The sequence below is a fragment of the Hippocampus zosterae genome, chromosome 7, assembly GCF_025434085.1.
Source record: "Hippocampus zosterae strain Florida chromosome 7, ASM2543408v3, whole genome shotgun sequence".
NCBI lineage: Eukaryota > Metazoa > Chordata > Actinopteri > Syngnathiformes > Syngnathidae > Hippocampus > Hippocampus zosterae.
In genome coordinates, this window is record NC_067457.1 from 432268 (window position 1) to 453116 (window position 20849).

Here is a 20849-nt window from a genome sequence, read left to right on the forward strand (position 1 = left end):
AAGTCTTTGCCTACTTCTAGAGCACCGATTACAATAAAATCTTTCTTTATTGCTTGTCATCTTGAATCTGTGTTATTTCACCAAACTATAGAGGGCGCACTTAAGCTTTCTACGAGTTTTAGGACACGAGGTACAGAACGTAAATAACAACACGGAAGTGGAAAGAGGAAGCGCAAACGTCACACGGATCGGTTTTATGTCTATTTGTATTTCTTATTCCAACAGCGTGACCGTCGAACTTACCCAGCGACTGCGACAGGGGAATAATATTTACATGAGTATAAATCGTTTTAAGGTAACCGCACATCTTTATTGACTGATCTAGCATGTCTTCCCGAGCCACAAGATAACTTTAGCATGGGTTTGGGATTAAAACACAGCGTCAAAATGGTATTTAGGATTGTGGCATTTTGTGATTTTGGCAGGGTTCGATATTATTTCCCCCTTCTTTGTACCTGTGAGTAATGGAGGGCTCCAAGACGTCGAGCACGACGATGCAGGTTAGCTTCGTTTGTCAGCGGTGCTGCCAGCCTCTCAAGCTGGACACGTCCTTCAATGCACTGGACCGGGTTACCGTCCACGAACTGACTGGTATGGATTGTCAAACACAAAGATGTAACGCAGAGTTCGTCAAGCATTTCACATCAAGTAATACCTAAAAAAAAAATTACTACACTACAAGTCCCACCATATTGACCTAAATATTTTAACAAGCGCAAGGAAGACATGTCAGCCAAACCACAACAAAATAGCTGTTTTAAGACGTCATTTATCTTATAGTTGTAATGGAAATCGGTCAAAGAGGAGGTATAAAAAAGAAGATGATGCTCAAGAGTGCTTTGTGTGTGCATATTCATGCACTGCATCTCCAATTGTGCAATGACTCATACGTGACCTTCGATGGCAATGTGATGCTTCTGCATGGCTCCCCGCAGCTCCGTTGTTGACAGTCACGCCCAGCAGACAAGAGGATTGTGGCGGAGACACAACAACAGAAGTAATAGAAATGCACATTGAATTAAAATGCACTCAACTGTGCTGCACTCATTTTAATATAAAAAAAATGTAAATGAATTTCAGGAGACCTTTGTAGAAAACAAGCAAGACGGTGTTTCAAGGAAATACATCCCCCCAGCACGGTGAGCATGTTGACATAAAAATAAATAAATTGAATATTCTTTACATTCTTTAAGTGTCAGTTTCTTGTATATTTTTAATGCAGACTTTTGATATCCAGAGTAGATAAATTGTTTCCTTGTCAGCAGAATGATGTCCACAGAGAGCGCCAACAGCTTCACACTGATCGGAGACGCTTCGGACGGAGGCAGCATGGAAAATCTAAGCCGCAGACTCAAGGTGACGGGCCCGCAACATGGCCGCACGATACGCCATCCGTGCCGCTTTTAAAACCATTGCATTTGCGGCGGCAGGTGACGAGTGACCTGTTTGACATCATGTCCGGTCAGACGGATGTGGATCACCCGCTGTGCGAGGAGTGTACAGACACCCTGTTGGACCACCTGGACACACAGCTCAACATCACCGAGAATGAATGTCAGAATTACAAGTGAGTGACGGCAATGAGGTTGATGATGAGAGGACAACGAGATACTTTGTGATTTCAATGTAACGATGGAATAATGATCCATACTATTGACGTTTTAATTAAGTTCGTCTTTTGCGCGGGATGTTCAGGCAGTGCCTGGAGCTCCTGTCGCAGCTGCAGGTTGAGGACGAGGAGACGCTGCTGGGCGAGCTGGCGCATCTGAAGGAGGAGGAGGCGGCGCTGGTGCAGCAGCTGGAGGCCGTGGAGGAGCAGCGGGCCGCCGTGGCCCAGGAGCTGACGCAGAGCCGCGGCCACGCCCAGCAGCTGGAAAAGGAAGAGCTGCAGTGAGTGGCCGGTTGAAGCCAGCGGTAGTACTCGGCGCTACATTTTGGTTTTCCAGCGGGAGGTTGACTGCTGTAGTTTGTGTGTCAAGGTACCAGAAGGAGTACAGCGAGTTCAAACGTCAACAGCTGGAGCTGGATGATGAGCTGAAGAGCGTCGACAACCAGATGCGTTACTGCCAGATCCAACTGGATCGACTCAAGAAGACCAACGTCTTCAACGCCACTTTTCACATCTGGTAGGTCCAACGTACGCCGCCTGACGTGTTGCGTCCGCTCCGCCTTTCAACGTCGGGAGGGGGGTTCCGGCCCCGCCCAGGCACAGCGGCCAGTTTGGCACCATCAACAACTTCCGCCTGGGTCGACTTCCGAGCGTGCCCGTGGAATGGAACGAGATCAATGCGGCCTGGGGGCAGACGGTGCTGCTGCTGCACGCGCTGGCCAACAAGATGGGGCTGCGCTTCCAGAGGTGAGGCTTGACTGACAGAGTGCAAAATGTGTAGATCACTCATTTTCTTTCTTATCGAGAGTAAACAAATGGGCACGTTTTTTTTCACGAGTGGACCCATTTTATCCCGTCTTGTTTCTCCACTTAGGTATCGCCTGGTGCCCTATGGAAATCATTCTTACCTGGAGTCCCTTACGGACAAGTCGAAGGTAATCGGCACTCTGTCCGATTTTCTCCAGGTTCGCGCTCTTCACTTTTTGTGGGCGTGTTGTGTTCCAGGAACTTCCATTGTACTGTTCGGGTGGCCTGAGGTTCTTCTGGGACAATAAGTTTGACCACGCCATGGTGGCCTTCCTGGACTGTGTGCAGCAATTCAAAGACGAGGTGGAAAAAGGCGACACGGGCTTCTGCCTTCCGTACAGGTTAGATGATCATCTCTGCCGCGTCCCAAACTTAACACAAGCCAAGCAAAAGAGCAGCGCGACGTCTCTTGGACTCGAGTAGCTACATACTCAGACAATGCGACGGTTGTGCTTGGTGTCAGGATGGACGTGGAGAAGGGCAAGATCGAGGACACGGGCGGCAGCGGCGGCTCGTACTCCATCAAGACTCAGTTCAACTCAGAGGAGCAGTGGACCAAGGCGCTCAAGTTCATGCTCACCAACCTCAAGTGGGGGCTGGCCTGGGTCACCTCGCAGTTCTACAACAAATAAAAATAAAAAAAGCCACAAGAAAGAAACGTGGTGATGCAACAGTGTTGGAGAAGGCCTACCTTGTGGTGTGGGCCGTGAGACTTGATTGTAAAAATTCCGTAATCATGTTTCTTCATGGGGCACTTCCATGTACATCCTCTCCTGCTATTGGCTGAAAACCTTTTTTTTTTTTCACGAGTGTATAATGTTAACGTAGGTCCTCCAGGCCGGATTGTCCGCGTGTACCCAAACAACGTGGCCACCGCACCTAATTTACGACCCAAGAATGAGCGACAACATGTCTCTCGGAAAGTGATCGTCTGCCATCCTACAGGAGCAAACCGACCTCCACTTCCTTGTCGCTAAGGGAGCCCAGGCTGCAAAGAGACTGGCTGGATGATTCACCGTTGATCTGGAAAACAGAACATGACATCCCTGCGTCATCTGTCATTTGTATTTAGAACACAACAGATGTTTTTATTTGCATTCTATTTGCTGTAGTTCTGCTTCTGTATGTGGCTCCAAAAAGAAAAGGGAAGCCAAAATATGATGAGAAAGACACTTCTGAAGTCCGTGCTTGGATGGCGGTGCATGTTGAAATGTGTAAAAGGAGAGTTGTGAGGCATATACTGTCAGCTGGAGAATGTCCGTCGCCATTGTACATTTTCGCGTGGATTGAGTCCACTGACCCTGGTCACGCCAACTCCAGTGAAGCGAGCTTCGAGCAATTCTTGCCTGCGGGGGTCCAAGCTTAGAGCTTGGCCGTGAAGTCCTTCCATTGCAGCCTTGAGAAAAGAAGCCGAAACAAACAAGTCGATTAGCCTTTCAAGTTCAGCAACTTGCTCAACTTGTCCGTCCCGTGCAGTCTGACCAACAGTGTTCCCAATGACGTAACTTTCGAAATGTCCAGTGCACAAGTACAGTGACGAAATTTAGCATGCTAATTTACATCTTCAGAATTGACAACAAGCTGAAAAACAAGTGTCCGTGCTTGGACGAACACTTAGCGGAAAGTTGAACAAGTGTTCGTACGGTCCGTGGGTACGAAAGTATCATTATCGAGGCAAACCCTCACTCGTCCGTGTTAGCATTCGCCGTCCAGTTGGTCTCACCTGGGGAGCGTTTAGCTCTTTAAACTGTCAATCACGGCCCGAAGCTGAGGAGCTCCGCGGCTTCCATCCGGCGGCCAAAAGAACCCCCTAACAAGTCCCGCAAACTCGCTGCAATGAAAAAAAAATCCAACAAGTCATTTGCTCCATTTCTTACCACTCCTTGGAAGACATTGGTTAGCTTAGCGGACGCTAGCTGAGTCTGGCCGGTGGCCGCCGGTGTCATCCGGGCAAGAGGCAAGTGATCCTCGGAGTTTCCTCCAGGTCTCGGTGCCTCCGCACGGGTGTCCGGAGACCCCCCCGAGTCTCGACCATTGATGGTCCTGATCCACCACCACTTCCGACCCCCTACTTCTCCTGTTCGGTGGCACTCGTCACATCACCGCGCTGTCCTTTGAATGTTTCGTCTATCGCAATTTAAAGCCGTCTTCCACAAGGAGTAAAGTTGATTCTCTGGATTCTCAAACTCTTGACACCAATCACCTAAACTAAAACAAAACATACAAACGCCCTCTGTCATGACCAACAGTGCTACTTTAAAACCGTACAGAGGTTTTATTCCTTAAAAGTATATGCGTATCAATTTTAAACATGAGCAAAGAACTTTATTCAAGGTCGAGACCTCTATGGGATGGAATAAAGCCGTAGTCCTGTAAATTCCTGGAGAAAAGTGAAACATTCAAAATGTACACACACAAAAAAACGATTAAGCTTTAAATTTACTTACAATTCAAATGTGACAGAGGAAAAAAAATGTCACTCCGAAATTATGTTTTAAACAGTAAAACACAGTTGCCCGAAATTGTTGATGTATGTAAGCGGACTAGGGTGCAGTAGCGCTTTATGGCTAGCAGATGGCAGTCGAGTGTTAAGATTTGTGTTCCGTGTAAATTAACGTGACAGCACAATTAGCACAATAGCCTCGGGATTTTTTAGTTTACTGTCACAATTTCACCCCCACCCCCCAAAAGAAAAACTTTTTTTTCTGTGTCCATGCCAAAGTAATGTGTAAATGTTAAATCGAGGCAACGGGACTGTGTTTTTGAAAAATGACTGAGGCAATTATGCCATCAGGTTAACGAGGCTGTAGGCACACATTTAAGATGATAAAAACCTTAGTGGTCAAATATGTACCCTCTTCCATCTCATGGGAGACCTTCAAGAAGCCAGTCACTAAGCCACTGTCAAAGCTAAACGAACAAAGGCGCATGCATTATTTGCAGTACTTTTTTTTAATATGTACCTCATCGACAAACACTCAGCAAAAACAACGTTTCTAAAAGCCAGAGGGTCGTTTTGTGATCAAGTGCCACACAAGTGGTTCCGACGTATTTACAACCTAACAATCCTTCTTATTTGTTGCTTTGTGACAGTAGCGACCTGCACATGATTTTGTGCCTTCCCACAGTGGCAGTCCATGTCAACCTTGAAATGATTCCAAGCCAGCGTCAGTCTTTTCCTCTGTATGTGATGTTTGTGAAGGTGGACGTGGCCCCTTTGTAAAGAGGATTGTGTCCCTGCAAGTGAAACACACACAAATTCACAGCTTTAACTGGCGAATGTGCGGTAACTTACCGAGGGAGCGCCTGGAGATGAATTGTTGCCGTTCGGTAGGAGCCACGCAGCAGGAAAAGCCACTTAACGTGAGCTCATTTATAGCCAAGCCTTCCGCTGGCTGCCTTTTGTAGCGCTGCGGCGGCTAACAGCGGGGCACCCAAATCAGAAAAAGACACCCAGCTGCAGCGTGTGCGTGTGTGTGCCCCCCCCCCCCACACACGCCGACATTTTTCTCCTTTTCACCTGTTGCTATGTGAAGGTTCACCGCGAGCTCACAGATTTTAAATGGGGAAGTCAGAAAATATTGCATTGATAAAGGGGGGTCTGTGAGGGAGGGGTTGCATCATGTGCCTCCTTTTAAGCCCGTCTGCAGTGAAACAACAACAACACACCCACCGTGTCCCACTTGGCCCGCGCCCGCTCTTCCTCAAATTTGGCAAACTCCCGCCTGTCGTGAATGGTGATCAGCAGCTTCCAGATGAGCAGCGCCGCCAAGCCCAGGAACAAGACGGCCCCCGCCACCGACAGCAGCACCACCAAAACGTCCGCACCCTCGGGACAATCTGACGCGGGTGGTCGGGAGACAAAGGAAAGGGATTTTGAAAATGGGCAATTGTATATCGCATTACAAACAGTTAACATCGAGTCAAATCAGAACACGGACTTCCCCCCCCCCCATACGCTTTTTTGTTTGAAGTCAGTTTCTCACTGGCGCGCCTTCATCGCGCCGAGCTGGCCGTCTTAATGCCGAGTCAGCGCGTCTCAGAGGAGCCGGAGCACGCGGGATGTTTTACGAGCTCGGCGGGGGCGCAAGCGCGTTGGAGGTAAACGTTGAGCGTCTTTCCCTGCTCCAAATGCCGAGTCGAAACGCGACGCATGCAGTCATTAGAGGCCAGAGATTTCTCTGCGGGCCCTCGGGGCCCCATTAAACGAGGCCCTTTGCCGCTCCGTCACCTCACCACCCAACTAGCGGATGACTTGAAAGAAGACAAAATGGAGAGCGGCCAAAGTGCGAGGACGCTTTGTTGGGATTGAAACGTATTCATTCTCTTTGTTCGTGCTCGTGTTTGTCAATTGTATGATTTCGAATGAACTTTGTTCTCACAAATGAAGCGATTATTGGACGACGAATTTACCTGGCTGCTTGACCACAAACAAGATGGACTTGCCGCCGGCGTCCTCGTAGTACTGGAAACGCTGCACGCAGTCGTCCTCGTCCTTGTAGGTGCAGTTGACGGCGTTTGTATGGTGAAGCGCTGGCCGCAACGTCAAAATGCCGCTCGTTAAGGCCTTTTTACCCGGCACCCGGCGAGGGGTCCTCACCTAATTCCTCCACGAGCACAATCTCGTCCTTGCAGATGCGAGCGCAGGCCTTGTCCTCCGCCAGCTTGCCTCTCTTGAAATGTTTACACTCCACGCATTCCCTGCCACGAAAACAGACCCCCCACCCCCACCCCCAATGAGTAAATCACCCAGGTCGCATCCCAAAGTGTGAATGGAGCGAACGTTGCCGTGTACTTTTTCATGGTGCAGGCGTCGGGGCAGGTGGGACACTTGTCACAGGTGGCCCCGTAGGCGCCGGGCTGGGTGCACTCGCAGGCGCCGCACACGCACTGGCCCCGCCCGCCGCATAGCAAGCCCAGGTGCGACATGCAGGTATCGGTGCGCGTGGAACAGTTGCAGCTCTCCCCCTGCCAGTCGGGGGCGCACTGGCAGAAGCCGCAGTTGCAAACGCCGTGCCCTGCGACGAAAGGAGGAGAGCAACAATTGACAATGCCGTCGGAACATCGGCGGCTCCCAAAGGGCTCCCTCTAGCGGCGGCCTCGGGAATTACAGCCGAAGTAGGCTTGCGTGACCGTCAACAAAACAAAACAAACAAACAAACAAACCTTTCTATGAGAATGTGTCGGTTGGAACTGTTGAAAAAGGTGACAATACAATCCGTCCATGCTGCTCAAAAAGCCAAAAGCAAAGGTTCCTACTTTTTGGGGGGGATGTGTTCTCATTTGTTTTTGTAATTTCACATTCCAGCCCTCAAGAAAAACATCTGTGGCGCCGTGCCGCTTTTATTTTGCCCATCTGTCTTCGCAATCGAGTGACGGTGCAGCGAGCGTTGCAGCCACGGTCGCCGTAACCCCAACAAGAAACGAGTCACCGCCGCACCAAAGAGCCAACCAGCAGAAAGACGCTTCCTCTTCTTCTGACAGCAACATTTCCACCAAATGTGCCCAAACACGGCTTTATTTTTAGCGTCGCACCGTGAGTAAGCACCAAGGTATTTTGGTGTTGATCTGTCCCACTTGGGGGGGGGAATACAGAGCGCCTGCGGAGGCTCAGGGCAGTCAGGCTAAACATACCATTGAGGTGTCGAGATGCAAATGGCCAAGACCACGATGACACGAACGCCTCGCATGGGAGCGCGATTCCTCTCCAGGACGAGCGCCGCGGCAAACGGATAAAAAGGCACGTACCGGAGCAGAGTTCTCCCTTGTAGCGAAGGCAGCTGAAGTCGTCGCACTCGCACAGCTTCCCCCACACTTTGCCGAAGTGGCTGGCGTGGCACGCGCACTGGCCGCACACGCAGTCCCCGCGGCCGCCGCACACGTCCGAGCCGCCGGGCGCGGCGCAGCCGTCCCGCTGGGCCGTCCCGCGTTCGCCCTCGGCGCACTCGCAGCGCGGGCCCAGCCGGCCCGGGTGGCAGGCGCAGATGCCGCACCGGAAGGTGCCGTTGCCGTGGTGACACTTGGGGCTGTCCGGCTGAGCCTGGCTCTGGCACTTGCAGTCGCATTCGACGGTGACGGCGACGGACAGCGCGTCCTTAAAGCCCACCGGCTTGATGACGAAGGTCTTTTTTCCCTTCCGTTTGGGGCAGGCTCGCGCTCGCGCCTCCACGCTGAAAGACACCTGCGGCAAGAGCGCGACGGGGGTCAACTCCACCCCGATTTGGTTTCATTTCAACGACGCTGCCCCGGTCATCATTTGCAACGCGATTTCTGCTTCGGTCGACCATATAAGGAGAAAATGAAACCCTGAGACGATCCATGCGGGCAGGCTCAAAATTGTCACCTGGGGTGGGAGGAAGAAGCGGCCAAGACAAAAAGAGGAAGAAACAAAAGACAGACCGCAAATAGATACAAGGAAGGTTGCAAACAAAGGGAGGGGGGGACTCTTTCAAGTTCTAATCGTATTGAGGAGACATTTGATATCATGCTAAGAGAATGTGGACGACTACGTTTGCCCAAAGTCACTTTTGGCGGCGCCTCGGACTCACTCACCGTGTCTCCTATCTTGAGTCCCGAGCAGGACTTGAGGCCCGGGATGACTTCTCCATTCAAGCAGGTGGCGTTGAAGGAGAGGGACAGCTCCTCCGGGACGCCCAGAACTTCCAGTTCCACCTTGGAGCGGATTTTCTGCAGCGGCCCAAGATGGAACAAATCTTTTCACACACACACACATACACACCTCCCTCCCCGAATCCCCACCTCTGCCCCCGAGCCGCAAAGGTGCGGCAACACTTACGGCATAGGCCTTCAAAATGAGCTGAATGACGTTGCCGGAGTCGTTGGACAGCGTTCCCACCGTGGTGCCCGGAATCAGCTCGCTGTAGTTCTGCAAACATACAAACGGAAGGGCCGGCAGATTGCTCGTGCGATCGAGGCCGCGCGACAAATGCCGCAAAAAAACAAAACAACAACGACCCGAGTGCCGGCTGACCTGGTACAAGGAAACCACGGGATTGGTGACCGCAAAGATCAGGTTGATGTTGTTCTCGGACATCTTCTCCGTGATGAGGGCGAGAGACGGGTAATCCTGTTGAAAGGAGGCACGGTGACTTCCCTACACACACACACAAACGCACCCCCGCCAAGTGCGAGCGACAAACGCGCGCCGCACGCTAACCATGGTGGTCGACGTGTCGTACAGGTTGGCCGAGTTGAGGTGGCAGCGGCCGTCGTTGGGCCGCACGATGCCGGCGAGGCGCCCGTCCAGCGCCACGTGCGTCTTGGCGTCCGAGGTGAAGATGAGGAGGTGGGAAGCGCCGGGACGCCAGCCGATCTGCTCCTGCTCCAACGGCCGATCGCAAGATACCGGTCAAAATGGCCACTTGACCCCAATTTTGACCTTGCCTCTGCCCGGGCACCTTGCAGACGGCCGCCTGGAGGATGGCGTCGAAACCTCCCTCGGGGGCGTCCCGGTTCCTGGACACCATCTGCTTCCTCACTTCTTCGGCGAAGCGGCCCACTTTATCCGTCAGCGACAGAACGTGCTTGTAGCCGAACTGGGGGCGGCAGGTGGCGTTGATGCTGTCCGTCAAAAGCGCAAGAAAGTTATGACGGAAGCCGAGGCGTTCGGCCCGATTTCCCGCTCGGTCGCCGCCCACGTACCTGTAGCAAGGGTTCCTGATGGCCTCTTTGGGGGAGGTGTACATGTAAGGGGAGACAGGCTTGTCCACAAAGGCGCCAAAGCCCATGCGCAGGTTGGCGGTGGTGCGGTTCATGGCCTCGGCCAGGCCCTTGCCCAGCGTCCTCAAGCGGTACAGGTCGTCGTTCATGGAGTACGACAGGTCCATGAGGTAGTACAGGTCCACGGGGTAGTCCTCCACCTGCCGCACCTTGACCGTGAAGCGCTTGGCGTCGTCTAAGACAGACGTACAGTACATACGGGAAGAGCCTCGTCGCCGTTTCCAAACCAAACCCCCGTCGAGTGAAGGGAGAAACCCAAAAGAGTCCACGACACGGCAGCGGTTTCCCTCCAGCATCTGTGCTGACTCACCGGGCCTGAGGGTAATGTGGAGGCTCTGGGGCCTGATCTGGGTCACCTCCTGCGCGGCCCCCGCCGCCTTCCTGCTGAGCGGCCGGTCCTCCATCACCTGCAGCCTGCTGTGCGGGGACTCCACCGCCGAAGCGGCACAGCCCGCCGCCACCAGGTTGGCTTTTCGGTCGCAGCGGGACGAGCTGGCCTCGCCGCCACCGAATTCCTGACGGGAAGAGGAGGTGGCGGCGTCATCGTTCCGTGTCGAGAAAGTTTGTCCTCGTATTTGACAACACCGGTTCGATTGGGGGGAACGGAAGTTGGAGCCGCTCACCTCTTGGACGCACCACGCGCAACTGGGGTGCACGGCCAGACACTGCTTACACGTGCTCGCACCCCTGGAGGTGCACACATTTGAACCTGCAGCGGCAAAACGTCATTAGAAACTCCCGAGTAGAACATCGTGACAACTTATGACGATGAAAAGAATGCGATAAAAAGAAAAACTCATATTCTCCAATAATTGGACGACAAGCGTTACGCATTTGTTGATGCAAGTATTGCAACGAGATGTAATGACGACACCCCGTTCGGAAGATTCCTAGAGAGAAGGTTACATGAAGTGTGATGTCAGCACAATGCTTGCGATAGACTTTCGCCATGCAGACGTAGTTTCATGTCAAACACATGACAAGACGGTCACCGTTGCATCAAGAAACGCACCAAAACGCCATGTTGACTGGCAAATCGAATAGGAATTCACAATGGTAACGTGTGCCTCTTCACTGCATTTCGAGTCAAGTCAAAAGCTGACAAAATCGCCTCCTACCATTCGTTCCAGACAAGCCCAAAATGATCCAAAGGCACATCCAAATCGCGTCCATGCTTCTGCCTCGGTGCGTGCACTCCGGGGAGACCCAGCCGAGCGCAAAGACTAATGAGCCCCCCGACCCCGGCAAAGAAAAAAAAAACTAATGCAAGAAAAACGTTCACACTCGAGTCCAAATGTTTTGAAGCCTCCCCCAAGTCCCACCATCAAGAACAGGGGGGTGGGCTTGAAACCTCCCGATTGAGTCCCTTTAGTCAATTGCACACTGCCCTCTAGCGGATGTTAAGCGGAGGTGCTACAGGAGAGATGGACATTTTCCAAAAACAAAGATTCAAGAATATCACATTGATAAAAAAAAACATTCGGGTTAAATTGAATCCAGTACTGTATGATTAACACATGAGGCCAATTGGAAAGTAAACCAATAAGGTCTTTATTAAACCACTACGATAGCATGTTACAAAGCAAACAAAAAACAGGCGCTTTCACAGTCAAATAAAAGCAACACAAGGATGACGCTATGCGAGTTGCCCAAGTACCTCGGGTTTAGAGCAACATTTTAAAGTTAAAAGTTTGGGAATCATTTCCCTATGCTGCAATTCATGTTTTTTTTCCTTCCTTTTACAAGATTACAGGAGCGGTAGTCGACTTTGTCTTCACTTGGCACATGATTTTGACAAACCGCAGGGAGGTTGGAACTCGGAAGGCATTTTGAAGCGAATGAACTAGACCGGTGGTTTTCCAAGTCGCAAGTATTTCCAATTAATGAACGGCTGATATTGAAACAAGGCCGTAACGTCGTCGTGTTCAAAAGAAGAATATTCGGCGTGAATGTAAACGCTGCGACTAAATCTCTGAAAATCGTACCAAAAACTGAAATGACCGAACTGTACCCGGCCCGTGATTCTTTCAAGGACCACCAGAGTGAGCCCCGACAAACACTTTGCTAAAGTAAACCTGAAAGGAAGGTAGAAAAGGCGTAGACGGAGCGTCCCAACGAAGGCCTAAACCACCATTTGAATAAATAAGGTGTCACCATAAATAGAAACTAAACTTTCACCCTGCGGTCCAAATCCAGAAGCCACCCAAATCCCGTTTCTTTGTGCTCTGGCCACAACTGCTAGTCTAAGAGTATACTTCCCCTTTTCATCCATTCAAAACGAGGCCGAATGCTTCGACTCTGAACCGTCAACCGGGATGTACCGTACTTCTTTGTCCGCCGACGTTGGCCAAGGCAGCGAGTGAGCGAGAGAGTAAACGCGGGTGAGTGAAACGCGCACGTGTGTCACATGGACATGTGTTCGGGGAGCACGTAGGAGATGTCGTCCCAGGGGTGTCTGTACAAGCCCTGCTTCAGCCTCTTCTGGTCCAGGTAGTGGCCTGGAAGGACGACAAAAGCCAAAGGCGAGCCCGTCAAGTCTCCCCAGCCAAAAAGGAGGAGCCGTACAGCGACTACTCACCAATGAAGCCCATACTCCGGCCGAGGACAAAGATGCCGTTGAGTGCGCCGATCTCCACAAATTCATCAGCCTCGTCGCTGGAAGTCACAGGACAAACGATACTTGCCGGCATGCTCACAAAGCTCCCGTTTGGCCCGGATGTGACAACTCCTCCGCAGCACCGGGGGGCGCCATTGCAGTCGCGCTTGACGTTTTGCTCATCTGCTCTTACCGCGTGAAGCCGCCGCACGTCCTGAGCAGGTCCACGAAGGCCACGCCGATAAAGCCGTCGACGTTAAGGATGAGATTGGGTTTCTAGGATTGGGGGTGGGGGGGGGGGGGACAACAATAAAAGCAAATCCAACAGGCAATGCAAAATGCAGCCTTTGCGATTCTCAAATGACAGCCAACTACAAGGCAAACGTCATTGAGCCGGTCGTACCTTGGAGGTGGTGATCTTCTCCACATCTAAGGCGTAGTCCAGCAGCTGAGTGGAAGGGAAATGCTGCTTCACAAAGTCCTTCAGAATCTCCACCCGCATGTCCGGATTGTTGATCTGGGACGACAGGCCGACTTGAATGCTTCGCTATGCGCTCCATTTCCACTCAGTTGGGATCTCATCTTGAATTGATTTGATTTTTTTTTTCCACTTACCGATTTGACGCGGTGTCCAATGCCCATGATGAGCTTGCCGTCTTTCTTCATCTTGTTGACAAACTCCATTGGCAGCGTGCCGCTGTCAAAGGCTTTGCTGAACTGCTTGGCGGCGGCGTCCAGGGCGCCTCCAAAACGGTCCCCCTGGAACGCGCACGAGCAGCGGCTTCAAACGGCGGCCTCGACCCACAGGAGGGGAGACGCGTGGCGGCTACTGACGATGGTGAGCAGGCCGGACGTGAGGCTGGAGATCAGGTCTTTGCCGGCTCGCGCGCACACGATGGTGTTGTGAGCGCCGGAGACGGCGGGCCCGTGGTCGGCCGTCACCATCAGGCACATTTCGATGAAGTGGCAGGCGTAGCGAGGCAACCTTGGAAGCCAAGAAAACACTCCTTGGAAATCACAACGCGCAATCACGGGTAAAGCCGTTTTTAGTATCGGCACACGAGCGACGCATGTGGACCCGCACACATTTAAAAAAAATCATCAGCCAACCTGCGCTGGAACCAAAGAAGTCCCAGCACCCCCCCTAAGCCCATCTCCTCTTTGAAGACTTCGGTGATGGGCATGCCGGCGTAGATGAGTTCCTGGCCTCGCTCGTCACAGATGCTGGTCATGAAGGAGGCGGGTTTACGGATCAGCCCCAATTCCTGGACAAAAGGACCGTGCGGTAAGGCGCTGCGGATCTCAAACTAGGTTACGCCGTCGGATGGCGTTCTTACCCTGGCCCACGAGTAATCCATCGGTACCGTCGGGGGCGGAACCTCTTGGGCGGGAACAATCGTGCCACTGGCCACCAGTTCATCAAACACGGTCCTGGTTTTCAGGAAGAGTCAGAGAGAGATTCACACTTGTGAGATGTGGAGAGGGTGTTCTCACCTGATGACATCACCCAGCTCGTCAAAGCTTTTGGGGACATATGCTCCGGCGTCCCTCAGGGCCTGGTTTTTGGCCACCGCCGTTTCGGACGCCTGATTGGCGCAAGCCCCGGCATGGCCAAACTGGACCTAATGAACGCGTGGAAAGACCGAGTGGGCTTAAAAACAAGAATAAGAAGGCAATTTGATTGGAGATTTCTTTTGTTAATTCTTAAAATGATAATAATAAATAACCCAAGACTCGGTTTTGCCGCCCCGTCACGTTGAAAGCCGGCGTCGTGATTGACCAAGGCAGCCAACTTACTGTACCTCCGATGCAAAGAGGGTGGCGCAGGTTCCGATACACCAGCACACCAACGGTTTGGTGATCCTGCCCTCCTTGATGCCCTGACAGATCTCGTACTCCTCCGTGCCACCAACCTAAATGAAGGCAGGAAGTAGTTCGAGCATTACCCCCGACCGACACGGTCATCCGACTGCACCGATTCAGACGGTTGCAACCACGCAAACGCATGTGGAGAAAATGCCACGTTTCCTCCCACCTCTCCCAACACCACAATCATCTTAATGCCCGGAGTGTCCTGGTAGCGAAGAACGTGGTCCATGAACGTGGAGCCGGGGTATCTAAACACAAGGGGGACGGACACCGTGTGAAGGAGGCGCAGATCTTTGGGGGGGCGGGGGCGCGCAGGAGGAGAGCGAGCGCACCTGTCTCCTCCGATGGCCACGCCTTCGTAGACGCCGTCCGTGGTGCGCGAGATGATGTTGTTGAGCTCGTTGGACATGCCCCCGGAACGCGAGGCGTACGCCACGCTGCCGGGCCGATAGAGCTTGGAGGCCAGGATGTTGTCCAGCATGCCGCCCGTGTTGCCGATCTTGAAGCAGCCCGGCTTAATACCGCCAACCTGGAAGAGAGACGAGAATAATTCATTGCTCGCCGACTTGGGAAAAGACGTCCCGAGCCGAGTCCAATACCGTCGCCGGCCCGATGATGGTGACGCCTTTCTCGTCGGCCATCTTGATCAGCCTCCTGGTCAGCGCTTCGGGGATGCCCTCTGCGATGATGGTGATGGTGTGAATCTGACGGCGGGGCACGCGGGGGGAAAGGCGTTGACGCGCGGCGCTCGTCGGACCCCGACGGCGCCCGCTCGCCGTACCTGCGGGTGCCGCATGGCCTCCAGCGTGCTGTCGAAGGCCGAGCGCAGCGACGCGAAGCTGATGAGCACGTCCGCTTCGGGGTGCTTCTTCACGGCGTCCGCCACGCTCTTGTAGACCGGCACCAGGATCTCCTTGTGTCCCCAGTAGAACTTCTGCTTGTGATCGCCTCTGTCCAATCCATCGACATCCAGTCAGACCGGCGGCGGCGGCGACAAGCGGCCTTTTGCGCGGTGAGCAACGCACGTGAAGGGGTAAACCATGGCGGTCACCGAGGGCTCGTCGCGGGAGCACGCGTAGTCAAAGTCCAGCATCCCTTGAACGGCTCGCGTCTGCATGCCCCACACCACGGCCTTGGTGCGCTTGCTGAAGAGGGTGCTCGCCTTGGCTGAAAAAGCACACGCGGTACACAGATTATTTGCTTTGGGGTTTTTTTTTTTTCCCTCTCCGTACTCAGTCATAGAAGGAAGCTTGAAAGGGAACACACAGCACAGCACAGAGGAACGTCACTCTGCAGACATCGGAAGGGAGGGGCCGGGAGAGGGATAATTCATCACAGGAGTGATGAATTATGACTTTGGATTTTTACACTGTGAACGGCCACAAAAACTCGAAGACTATTTTCTCCACATTTGCCAGCGACAGATGCGAGCGCATGCAAAAGCTCAGCGCGGCCGGGCCGAGTGGAACCTTTGGGATTTCCCTTTCCAAAAAGCGCAGCTCGAACGGCGCCACAGACAACCAAGCGGTGTTGAGAGGCACCGCCGTGATGCGATCGTGACTCTGCCGCGGCAAGTGGAGCACGTGTGCAGAAACGCCGCAGCTCAGCGCGGGCGGGGGCGCACCCGAAACTTACCTTTCCAACCACCTGTGACCACATTCTTCAGAGGCCACGGTAATGAATGAAGAGGGTCTTAAGAGAAACAAGCACGGAAAAGAAAAAAAAAGGCGAGGGTGAGTGGACAGTTTGTGTCGTGCGCACACGCACACACACAGAAAAAAAAGGAAGGAAGGAAAAGTGGAAGGAAGACATCAATGAAGGAAAGCAGACACGAGAGCCAGACGAGACGCGAGCACTTTTGATACCTGCCGAGAGACCCGCGTTGGACGTTTTGCTGGGTGTGACGTCATCGCGCGGCCTGTCTTCCGAGAAGGAGGCCGTCCTTGTGCCGGCCGGCGTCTGGCACGCCGAGGTAAAGACACGTGACGCCACTTAAGGACACAAATTGACCCCCCCCCCCCCCTCTTCTTAGCGTGCTGAAATGACCTTTGTGTTGTTGCTTGAATTTAGCAGGAAGTTAGCGGTATGAGCGTCCGTGGGTGGCTGGTTGGGGATGGCTTTGTGTCCCAGTGCCATGCCCACGATGGCCGTCATGTGCGTCTCTGTGCCAAACACGTGGATGGGAATACCCGTGGTCTTCCCTGGACGGACAAACAAGACGACGAGTGAATGGCTTTTACACACATTTCAAAGGCTCCATTTGGTTTTTTTTTTTACATTTATAATTGTAAAGCATCCAAACCAAATTTAAAAAAAAACTCACCCACTTCCCCCATGACCCTGAGCCCCTCCTGATAGTTGGGCCCACCCCGTCGAACAAAGATGGTAACCTCGTGTTCCTTGAGAGGACCCTGGTAGTCCCTGATGGCCCTGACGATGCCCTGAGTGAAGAAAAGCAAAAGCTCAGAAAGGCCAAAGTCTCAATCCGCGCCGTCGGGCCCCGTGGGGCCCCGTGGACCTGGTTCACCTTGAAGGTGGCCGCTACGTTGGTGAAGTTGGCGATGCTTCCTCCGATGATCAGCACCTTTCCTGCGGGAGCGACGCAAGATGAAGGCGGTCCGGCGTCACGCGAGCGGGCACCGAGTCGCTCGCCGGCTCCGGACGAGGAACGCACCTTGAGGGTGCTTCTCACGGGTCATGAGCGAGAGGATGGTTTTGGCATAGTCGTACGTCTGCTGCTCGCTGGGCGCGCCCGAGTACTCGCCGTAGTTTGCCAGCTCGTCCACGCCGCCCAGGTCGCAGATGGTGTCGCTGGACGGGCAGGACACACATGTCGACCGCGGCGCCCGATTCGTTCTCCTCGGGCCGCAAGTAAATCAAAGGAGACGTTCTTTCAAAGTCTACCTATAAACGACAGAGGCTCCGCCCCCTGCCACCATGGTCCAGATCCTGCCACGAGGGTTCAGTATGGTCAGCTTCAGGCTGGCGCCGCTCTTGGCATCCAGATCAGCGATGTAGGCCTCCTGGAAGAGACGCGCCACACAAGAACAAACTTTCTTTGTGCTTCTCTGGTGACGGCGCCGCTTTATTTTGCCAAGTAAATTGTTAAAGGCAAATGGGACACTTCCCATTTAGCGTCACACGGAGAAGCTTATGCACGCAAGCAACCCCACGATAGCTAAAATGATTAAAAAAAAAAAAAGGTCACTTTCCACCTTCTCACCTCCGGATAAGCTTCCCTGCCGAAAGGCGGCGGGAAGTCAACATCGCCCCACTTGGCCTTGCAGATGTAATCGGCCGTGGCGTCGATCTTGGCCGCCATGTCCAGGACGTAGACGCCATCTTGGGTGACGACTGGTGCGAAACGCGATCCGATTCACTCGCACGTTTATGACGTGAGCGAGCAACCTTGCTTTTCAGCAGCCATCGGGAGACAATTACCTAAAGGGTTGATCTCCAGGTAGGTGAAATAGAGGTCCTCGTAGAGTTTGAAGAGCCCCAGGATAAAGCCGGCCAGGATTCTACAAGGACAACATCAAAAAAGACATCAGCTGAGAGGCAAGCAAACTCCTGCCAATGACGGTGCTTCAAATTGGTCAAAGCGCAGCTGAATACGCACTCTTTCTTCTCGCCAGGAACGTGCGTGAGCAGCCGCTTGGTCACTTGATCGCGGCGCAGCTCCCCGTCGACGGCCACCATCAGTCGCTGCGCCTCGGCGTCCACGTCGCCCACCTCCACGCCGCCCCGGTGGTGGAAGAGCACGTGGTCGCCCTCGCGCGCGGCGTACACGCACACGTAAAACTCCTCCTCCTGCGGGAAAAAACAACGAGGACACGGAGGCTTTTTTCCCCCATGCTTGCGTGTGACCCTCGAGGCCAAAACGGATCGCTTGGCTCAAATTTGACAAACTGAGAAAGGGCGCAGTTGTGCACCTTTCACTTTTCACGATGGCAACAGCTTGACCGAGCAATATTTCCAAAAGAGGAGAAAAAATAAAGGCTGTGATGCAATGACCTGTTTGTGCGGAACAAAAGGCTCGATGAGGAATTTCTTCAGCACGCCCTTCGCCTTGCCCACCTATTGAAAACAAAGACTTCATATCAACAAACCATTGCGTCGCTCGCATGACCAAATGCCGCCGCGCGTGTCGACGCGTCAAGGGCAGACACGCTTTGTCCCACGTTTGCGTGTATAGAGGACCGGAATAGACCACCCTCCTCCACTCAGATTACATAACATGTGACCGACCGGGTGTATTCACACTCGTGCCTGGGGCTGCACGATGAATGCGGTTAACTTGACCGCAGAGACTTGAACTGAGAAATGACCTTTTATTCCCGAATCCAGCCAAAACCCAAAGGTCAAAGTTATCCCAGCAACGCAAACTGAGGGTTTGGTCCGGATGAACATCATCCAATACGACGTCAGAATCTGTACTTGGTTATGAACGTTTTCGTCGCATTCTCCCAAATCCCTTCGGATGTGCTTTGGTACAAGAAAGCGCTGATGGAAAAACTCGGGACGGGAATTGAGGAAGGCTGCGGTGGACTCACGGTGGTTTCTCTCATCATGTGACTTTGGAGCCACTCGCGAACGCCTGCCAGGTCCAAATCAATGCCCACCAGTCCCAGCTTCCCGCGCCGCTTGATCAGCTGGTCCGGCTTCACCACCAATCTCTGTGGCGAGACAGACGAGGGCAAACAATGAAAAGGTCTCCGCGGCAATATTCCAAAATGGATTTTTTGGGGTTGGAATTACAAACTGCCGTTTAGGGGTAAACCAACCCATTTTGTACGGCTGAGTACTCCAAAACAGAAAAGGCTAGGAACAAACGTGACGAAAGAATATTGATATTGTCACAGACCACAGTATTTGAAAAATTTGTCAAGATGGGGTAGAATAGGTCCACCCGCGTTCCGGGTTCATCCTGCAATTTGTTGCCAACTTTCCTTACCTCTGTGAGCAGCCATGGGTGCTCCTGTGTCAGGCGAGCCCAGTCGGTCTCGGCGGTAACGCCGGCGTAGCGGAAGCGGTTCTGCACAGCCGCCGAGGGGCAGATGGACTTGAATAAGAACTCCTTGGCGGTCTGTTCCGAGATGGCCTTCGCCGACATGGCGGCGGTGGATCGCAGAGGAGCCTTTCAGAGATGCCAAATTGTCATTCAGATTGCGATCGCGTTCTTTGCCAGACTCCTGATTTCCAAGACACTTATGACATTTGAAAAAAACAACAAAAAAAACTCCCGACTCACCGCCAAACAAAAAGATCACAGCAAGTACGCCAAAATAATGATCATCACTTCTATTACTACTACAAAGAGTGGCCTGACAATCCAGTTTTCAGCCATTCTGCCTGAATGCAGTCAGACCTGCTCAGCCTCTGCCCAACTTCAAGTGTTTGAGCTCTTGTCTGGGAGGAAGCGCAAGAAGTTCAGCTTCTTGCGCCTTCAGCTTCTTGCGATACATGTATAATGAGATACATGAACAAACTATAAACGAGTGAGAAGGAACACTGTAAAACTGTGAGCGCGGAGCAATTTTAAGTGACTGCGGGAACTATTCCAGCTCCTGTACCGAAGTTTGAGAACCCCGAGAGCGGACGTATATGCCGGGTCCATAATTCGCCTCAAGTTTGGATCTTTTCGGGACTTGCACTCAATGCTGAACAAAGGGAAAATCAAAACAAAAGGGGCCTTGAATGTAACGAAAGTGGCTTTGAACGCAATCTTTTTGTGGTTTGTAGTAGGATGACATGAATCTTAAGGTGCATCCCTGACGTCACGCGAACGCCCGCCCGCTAACCTCGAGCCGTCTCAAAAGCTAGCTAGCTAACGTCAACCGACGACCACGAAGTGCGTCGCCGATAGCTTCGGTGTGCGCTCACTTACCTCGACGACCAAGTCAGCTGCTTTTCCCGAGCTAAGACGAAGCCACCTGTTGGGGAGACGACACGGCTCGAGAAAGGCGACTTGTGCTCGTTGACAACCAGCCAGCAGCCGCCAAACTCGGCCGTTGTCTCACCATAATCTGGCGAGTTGAGTTCGACGACATGCGACCTCCTGATTGGCTCGATTGTGGTCACGTGCGGTTTGCCGACCGCGCCCACACTGTGTCTCACGGGACATGCTCGTAATGGACATTTTTGGAGTGGACTTTTGGCACTTTCGATGATAAACTGAATTCATGTCACGTTCGTTCTAAATTATACACAATGAGGCGGGCACGTAGG

General features: G+C 52.8%; 3 protein-coding genes and 1 long non-coding RNA gene across 7 annotated transcripts; 1 reads left to right on the plus strand and 3 right to left on the minus strand.

Moving 5' to 3' along the window:
• The first annotated feature begins 119 nt into the window (after positions 1-119).
• On the plus strand, positions 120-3180 carry becn1 (beclin 1, autophagy related). 2 transcript variants are annotated; one of them, XM_052069439.1, is made up of 12 exons: positions 120-295; positions 426-591; positions 936-997; positions 1081-1139; positions 1263-1356; positions 1431-1567; positions 1696-1890; positions 1980-2126; positions 2207-2356; positions 2484-2544; positions 2615-2757; positions 2880-3180. In XM_052069439.1, exons 2-12 carry the CDS (start codon positions 465-467, stop codon positions 3046-3048), a joined length of 1344 nt encoding a protein of 447 aa, XP_051925399.1. In that variant the 5' UTR covers positions 120-295; positions 426-464; the 3' UTR covers positions 3049-3180. The 2 variants fall into 2 exon arrangements, with proteins under 2 accessions (XP_051925399.1, XP_051925400.1); XM_052069440.1 differs by having other exon boundaries at positions 1266-1356.
• Positions 2968-3876, minus strand: LOC127603339 (uncharacterized). Its single transcript, XR_007963023.1, has 3 exons — positions 3717-3876; positions 3296-3439; positions 2968-3207 (listed from the first exon to the last, which is right to left on the minus strand). It is a non-coding gene; the product is annotated as an uncharacterized LOC127603339 (long non-coding RNA).
• Positions 3877-3938: 62 nt separating this feature from the next.
• Positions 3939-11563, minus strand: LOC127603239 (integrin beta-3-like). 2 transcript variants are annotated; one of them, XM_052069381.1, is made up of 16 exons: positions 11275-11563; positions 10780-10865; positions 10467-10671; positions 10079-10331; positions 9835-9997; positions 9594-9749; positions 9408-9503; positions 9213-9302; positions 8969-9103; positions 8165-8597; positions 7212-7434; positions 7017-7117; positions 6830-6949; positions 6090-6256; positions 4864-5653; positions 3939-4624 (listed from the first exon to the last, which is right to left on the minus strand). In XM_052069381.1, exons 1-15 carry the CDS (start codon positions 11327-11329, stop codon positions 5585-5587), a joined length of 2352 nt encoding a protein of 783 aa, XP_051925341.1. In that variant the 5' UTR covers positions 11330-11563; the 3' UTR covers positions 3939-4624; positions 4864-5584. The 2 variants fall into 2 exon arrangements, with proteins under 2 accessions (XP_051925341.1, XP_051925340.1); XM_052069380.1 differs by having other exon boundaries at positions 9594-9755; positions 11275-11562.
• A 120-nt stretch (positions 11564-11683) lies between these two features.
• On the minus strand, positions 11684-20695 carry aclyb (ATP citrate lyase b). Of its 2 annotated transcripts, XM_052069351.1 has the most exons (29): positions 20509-20695; positions 19576-19758; positions 19175-19297; positions 18636-18698; positions 18241-18431; positions 18063-18142; positions 17845-17975; positions 17526-17644; positions 17296-17432; positions 17149-17210; positions 16945-17062; positions 16668-16822; positions 16487-16580; positions 16257-16313; positions 15647-15788; positions 15403-15571; positions 15221-15325; positions 14954-15150; positions 14788-14869; positions 14555-14665; positions 14247-14374; positions 14090-14183; positions 13863-14017; positions 13587-13737; positions 13368-13511; positions 13156-13269; positions 12946-13028; positions 12735-12811; positions 11684-12654 (listed from the first exon to the last, which is right to left on the minus strand). In XM_052069351.1, exons 2-29 carry the CDS (start codon positions 19732-19734, stop codon positions 12560-12562), a joined length of 3336 nt encoding a protein of 1111 aa, XP_051925311.1. In that variant the 5' UTR covers positions 19735-19758; positions 20509-20695; the 3' UTR covers positions 11684-12559. The 2 variants fall into 2 exon arrangements, with proteins under 2 accessions (XP_051925311.1, XP_051925312.1); XM_052069352.1 differs by lacking the exon at positions 16257-16313 and having other exon boundaries at positions 20509-20694.
• Positions 20696-20849: the final 154 nt, after the last annotated feature.